General features: G+C 46.7%; 2 protein-coding genes across 3 annotated transcripts in view; both read right to left on the bottom strand.

The window, feature by feature from the left end:
- Window positions 1-2,125: 2,125 nt before the first annotated feature.
- Window positions 2,126-4,160, bottom strand: LOC142498511 (cathepsin L-like peptidase). Its single transcript, XM_075606745.1, has 3 exons — window positions 3,997-4,160; window positions 3,375-3,480; window positions 2,126-2,675 (listed from the first exon to the last, which is right to left on the bottom strand). Exons 1-3 carry the CDS (start codon window positions 4,079-4,081, stop codon window positions 2,570-2,572), a joined length of 297 nt encoding a protein of 98 aa, XP_075462860.1. The 5' UTR covers window positions 4,082-4,160; the 3' UTR covers window positions 2,126-2,569.
- Window positions 4,161-5,740: 1,580 nt separating this feature from the next.
- The window catches only part of LOC142498923 (cathepsin S-like), a 37,320-nt gene continuing 36,477 nt past the window's right edge, over window positions 5,741-6,583 (bottom strand). For both annotated transcript variants that reach the window (XM_075607575.1, XM_075607576.1), the window contains exon 8: window positions 5,741-6,290. In XM_075607575.1, the coding sequence (XP_075463690.1) occupies window positions 6,185-6,290 (106 nt within the window). In that variant the 3' untranslated portion in view covers window positions 5,741-6,184. The remainder of the gene's footprint in view (window positions 6,291-6,583) is intronic.

Below are 6,583 nucleotides of genomic sequence, written 5' to 3'. Positions count from 1 at the left end.
TGCCTTCCTCTGGATGAAAACACTTTAAATACAAATATAGCGTATATATATATAGCGATGTCCAAGGTGATCAGGGAGCGCAATTACATGAAAAATAGAAACATATACAAAATAGTGCAATATGTCTACAACTTCAGGTGTAAAATCCAAACTTCATTCATCCAACGAATTGTATACTCACAGACTAATCTGTGGCAACGTGTATGTAAAGGTATCTTTAGATTGCAGGTTATTTTCCCCCCATACAGCAGCAACAGTGATGTGCAGTTCTAGGAGGTATCTTCACCACTTGCAATGATTTAAAAGAAGAACAGACATAGTGCAGTCTGTAGTGCAATTTATATCTGAATAAAAATATTGCAAAATCCACTCACATGGTTTCAACGTAAATTATGCAGTTTGATTAAATGATTTACGCCACCAACGGAGGTTTCGGAGCAGTCTCTCCACTCGATACACTGGAGCGATCACGTCTCACGTCTCTCACGTCTCTCACGTCTCTCACGTCTCTCACGTCTCTCACACTTCCGGGTTCCAGGGAACTCTCGCGGCGATTCAGAATAAACAGGTGGTGCTCTTGGTGACACTCTACGCGTTTCTCCTCATCCGAGGTTTCTTCAGGAGTATGTAGATATATATCTGTCATCTAAATATACTGTAGCATAGGTTGAACTTGCTGGATGTATGTCTTTTTTTCAACCTCATCTACTATGTAACTATTTAACTCTGTAACTATGTAACACAAACAGGCCCCAGTCGGCGTGTGTGAGTGCGCGCACAAGGCGCAATCACCTTGGCCAAAAGATTTTTGGTGCGGCGGCCGAGCATTGGCCACGTCACAGAGCGCGATTCAGCCAATGAGTACGAAGCAGCTGCGTGATGTCATGGCCACGCCCCCTCTTCCTCCCTCTCTTGTCAGATCTCCTGCTCTTCACTGCAAGCGCAACCGCTGACCAAAGGTCGCGGCTGAAACGGGTGCACGTGCCGCCAGACGAACAAGCGCGCGTCTTCAACTGAGCCACTGATTGAGCCACCTGTGCTGAAGCAGAGCTATCTTGAAAACCTGACCTGTTGGGGGGGAGGAGGAGGGGAGGAGGAGGGGGATCTAGAGATCAGGAGTAGAGAACCCCCGACAAAGGAGTTATATAATGTATTTTTGTGCAGTAAGTCCTCCCCCACCTTTCCCCTTTTCCCCTCCCCCACCTTTACCCCCTTTCCCCCTTCACCCCTCCCCCCTTACCTCCCCCCCTTCACCCTTTCCCCCACCTCCCCCCTTCTCCTCCCCCCTTCCCCTCCTCCCCCACCTCCCGCTTCCCCCTTCCTCTCCTCCACCTCCCCCTTCCCTTCCTCCCTTCACCTCCTGTCACCACCCCCCCCTTCGCCTCCTGTCACCCCCCTCCTGTCACCCCCCCCTCCCTTCACCTCCTGTCACCCCCCCCCCCTCCCTTCACCTCCCGGCAACCCCCTCCACCTCCCGTCACCCCCCCTTCACCTCCCCTCACCCCCCCTTCACCTCCCCTCCGCCCCCCCTTCGCCTCCCCTCCGCCCCCCCTTCCCATCCCCCACCACCCCCCCCTCACCACCCATCCCCACCTCCCCTCCGACCTCCCCTCCGCCCCCCTTCACCTCCCCTCACCACCCCCCACCACCCCTCCGACCTCACCTCCCCTCCTTCAACGCCTTTCGTCCGCCCTCCCGCCTCTGCCTTTCGCCCACCCGCACTTCTGCCTTTCAGCCGCCCACCATCGTATTACATTTTCTTCCATCTTTCTTTTCAACATTATTATCCAACCTTTACAACAAACAGTCACCTATTGTTCCACGATTTATAAATAATACGACCTATTACGCATTTACATCCCGGGCAACGCCGGGTCTCTCAGCTAGTATATTATATAGGTTATGGTGGGTAAAAAAAGTGACAAAAATCCTCCACTGTACAATGTACAGCAAATAAAAATATCACGTGTGAGCACATTCCCACGTCTCAGCCAGGTCTGCCACCCTGCCCTTCCCCATCATCTCTTAGCACACAGCGCCATCTCTTTTAACCATGTGCTAGCTACAGATTGGCATTTGTGCTCAGACATAGCAAGAAATGAAACAACAAACTGGAAACCTTAAGTGTGTGTAAAAGTGGACCAATTTATTGATGTTTAGCAATTTTGTAAAACATTGGTTACTACTTTTAGCAATTCTGACCGTTTTATTAATCCACTCAAAGATTTGATCACTTGTGCTAAATAATTTGAAGATTACTGCACATAACCGGTTAATTATACTCAGTGGATTATTGGCCCCTCCGGCTGTAAAAAGGTTAAGGGGACTTTTGATTACTTCTAGTAGGGTTTTTAATCAGCCCCCTTTGAGGCAATCAGGATCATTGTAAGAAGCTTCCTGTCAGCAGCCATTTTAAGCACCCACAAATGCCAGCATGTCAGAGAGTAACATGTCCTGAACCAGGAAGGCCCGCGCTGTAAGGCAGCAGAGGTCATGTTCAATAAGGTCAAAAAGTAAATTTAAGGAAATAAATGATGTAGCCTGGATTGCTGCTCTCAACCTTCAAACGCTAGTTGCCGACAATCGGAAAGACGCAGTCGTTTGAAATTCCACAATGGTTTCCGCGATTTCTGGCCATCCGAATGTACCCTTGGTCACCAAAGGATGTGCCCCAGCTGAAATACAAAATACAAGTTTCATACTATGTCCTGTAGCATGAGGCAAACAGGAGACGTCCAAGAGGGACAGGATGGTCATACACCCTGACATACAGAATGTGACAAAGAAAAAGGGAGGGTGTGGAGTAACATAAAGAGAAGAGATCGGAGAGACGGAGAGGGAGAGACAGAGGGAGAGAGAGAGTGACAGGAGCAGGTTGACTGAAACAAAGATAAAGAAGGCAGTTTCGCTGAAGCAATGACCCAAGAAATAGGACATCTTTATTTTATTTATAATTTAGGCAGAGGTTTTGGAGAGCCCATCCCTGCTCATCTTGCTTTGTCGCAAGATATACCTAATTGGGGATAAAGTGCTTTGGGGGGCACCTAGCTTGATGATGGTTGGGATCCAATATCCTATAACAGGGGTGGCCAACTCCAGTTCTCAATGGCCACCATGAGGTCAGGTTTTAAGGATATTCCTGCTGCATCCCAGGTGGCTCAATCAGTCCCAGCTTCAGCCTGGATGGCTCCACCAGTCTCAGCTTCAGCACAGGTGGCTCAATCAGTGGCTCAGTCTTTGACTGAGCCACCTGTGCTAAAGCAGGGAGATCTTTAAAACTTGACCTGTTGGTGGTCCTTGAGGACTGGAGATTGCCACCCCTGTCCTTCAGGATAGCTTAATAATCACATCCCCATAACTTTATTTAATCTTACCTGTTCTTGACCAGCCAATAGTCCACTCCTTTATCGACACCATATCCAACGACAAGAACCGCATGGTTAGTCTTAGTGCTACTGCATTGTGGGTCGTAATATACTCCTGCCACCAGCCAAAGGGAACATGAACACTTGTTAGAAATATAACTTCTTACACGTTTACTACCGGCAAACCTAAGATAAATGCAGTTTGCCTGTGTATGCTCATATAATACAAATATAATCCATATACTTTATCACACCTTTTCAGTCCGTGTAGAGAAATGCTTTTGCAACACAAAGCAGGGCCGTCTTAACAGTATTACAGGCCCCCGGGCAAAGCAGTGCACTGGGCAGCGCTAACTCTCCGCTACAAGTCGGAATTTTTCTCCTTCTACTGAGTTAGCGGGAGATTTGAATGTTGAGGCGGGCGATCGGAAAATGACTGTTAAATTGTGGTCTGTGCATAGATTAGCATGGGGCCCCTATGCTCGTGGGCAACTGCCCAGCGTGCCCATGCGTTAAGACAGCACTGACGCCAAGGTCATCTTTGGTGTACGTATGGTACATTTAGAAAATAGTAAATATCAATTAAAACCCTTCGCTGCCAAAGGGGCTGAGCATACCACCTGTCTCATACCTCTTTTGTAGAGGTAAAAGGTTTTCCTAGTGGCATCTATGGCCACAGATACAGGACCAACTGTGCCCACGGCTTGCTTAAGCATCTCTTCATTGCCAAAGGGGAGTTGCCTGTAATTGGTACAGCCGGCAGCCTTTCTGGCTGGATTGTAATGGCACTGTCCATCCTGGGGAATAAGAGGAAAAATCCAAGTTGTAAGTAGAGGAGGTATTACATGTGCACCCCCCCCCCCCACACACTGAGGTTTCCTGAGAAAACATAATATTCAACACAACAAGAGGACTCTTGCTGCCCATCAAATTATTTACTCAGCGGCTTTCTGACTGTAAATCAATGTGTATGTATGTATATATACGCTCACATATATACACACACACATTGGGGTCACCTTGTGATTATTTTTTGCTAATATATATATAACGTGTGTGTGTATATATGTGCCTGTGTGTGTAAGCAGTGTATATGTATATATATGTGTAGATATGTGTAAAATTGGTGTACATATCTCTTTCTCATGCTGGCAGTAAACCTGGTAAGTATGCAGGATTGCTAGTAGTCATCATGGAGGTTTGCCCTCAAACCCTGGTGAGGTGTCATATGTCCCAAAGGAAGTGACAACATGCTTGGTGTCCACCCATAGTGACATCAGAGATGTGCCTGTTCCTGAGGTGATATAAGACACAGAACTGCCTAAAGTTAGGAGTTCAGTTTCCTGTTGTTGTGCTGCCTCTGTTCAGTGAGAGGCACGTGAAGGTCTGCAACAGTGTTGCAGTAGTCTCATGCTAGCTGTGAGTCTGTGCAGCTCTGAGCAGAGAGACAGAGAAGCTGTTGAATCTCCCTAAGGGGAGAGGTGGAAAGCAACTCCATTAGGAGGAGGAACTTTCCAGATGGAGTGCAGCAAAGGAATGAGCGGCTAAGCTGATAGCTGTGAGGGGCAGCTGGCCCATACCACCATGCCAATAAAGATGACCTTGAATAAAGACACTTCACTGTGTGAGTCTGGAATTACTCAGCAGGGGAAGGCATCACCAAGAAGGAGTTCCTCATCAGAACCATCCCCTTGCGGACGCAGGGATCCTGATGAGGTGGAGGCGCTGCACTGGATATAGGTAGGACTCATGCACACTACCTCAGCTGCCTGTCTGGGTTGGCAATCCCCACACAACATCATGCGGGAGACTCAGGAGTCCTGTTGCCAACAGGTGCACCACCAGACACTACACTGTAATGGGGACTGGTTAGACCACAGGGGCCCATGTGAGATTGGGTTGGTCAGGCTAGGCCAGAAAATCCGTTACATTTGGAGGCGCTGCTGAGATATCTGTCAACAGGACAGGCTTTTTTTTTTTTTGTGTTTTTCATGTCTTTTCGTTTAGATTTACATCCTGGCTTGGGCCACTTATATTAAGTAGGTCTGTGTGTATTTTTTGACTGTACTATCTCAAGTTTTTCACTTCCTCAGATTCAGTATCAGAAGCCTCCTATATTTGTAGACTGCTGATTTTTTAGTAACACGGGTATATGACCCATGATTGGGTCCCCCATTCTGATGGCTTTCATATGTGATTGATCTTGTTAGTTGGCCCATTGTTAGTTGATGTAACACTATTTGACTATCTTCCATACGTCATTGTTCAGGAAGATCTTTTGGTGTGTCATTAAGGGCTGGCCTTGGACCTTCTGTACCATGCCCTTCTTTACAAACTATTTTTATTACTAAAAACAACAAACTGGAAACCTTAAGTGTGTGTAAAAGTGGACCAATTTATTGATGTTTAGCAATTTTGTAAAACATTGGTTACTACTTTTAGCAATTCTGACCGTTTTATTAATCCACTCAAAGATTTGATCACTTGTGCTAAATAATTTGAAGATTACTGCACATAACCGGTTAATTATACTCAGTGGATTATTGGCCCCTCCGGCTGTAAAAAGGTTAAGGGGACTTTTGATTACTTCTAGTAGGGTTTTTAATCAGCCCCCTTTGAGGCAATCAGGATCATTGTAAGAAGCTTCCTGTCAGCAGCCATTTTAAGCACCCACAAATGCCAGCATGTCAGAGAGTAACATGTCCTGAACCAGGAAGGCCCGCGCTGTAAGGCAGCAGAGGTCATGTTCAATAAGGTCAAAAAGTAAATTTAAGGAAATAAATGATGTAGCCTGGATTGCTGCTCTCAACCTTCAAACGCTAGTTGCCGACAATCGGAAAGACGCAGTCGTTTGAAATTCCACAATGGTTTCCGCGATTTCTGGCCATCCGAATGTACCCTTGGTCACCAAAGGATGTGCCCCAGCTGAAATACAAAATACAAGTTTCATACTATGTCCTGTAGCATGAGGCAAACAGGAGACGTCCAAGAGGGACAGGATGGTCATACACCCTGACATACAGAATGTGACAAAGAAAAAGGGAGGGTGTGGAGTAACATAAAGAGAAGAGATCGGAGAGACGGAGAGGGAGAGACAGAGGGAGAGAGAGAGTGACAGGAGCAGGTTGACTGAAACAAAGATAAAGAAGGCAGTTTCGCTGAAGCAATGACCCAAGAAATAGGACATCTTTATTTTATTTATAATTTAGGCAGAGGTT

This window comes from Ascaphus truei, chromosome 7 (genome assembly GCF_040206685.1).
Source record: "Ascaphus truei isolate aAscTru1 chromosome 7, aAscTru1.hap1, whole genome shotgun sequence".
NCBI classification, from domain to species: Eukaryota; Metazoa; Chordata; class Amphibia; order Anura; family Ascaphidae; genus Ascaphus; species Ascaphus truei.
This window is presented reverse-complemented; position numbering and strand designations above follow the sequence as displayed.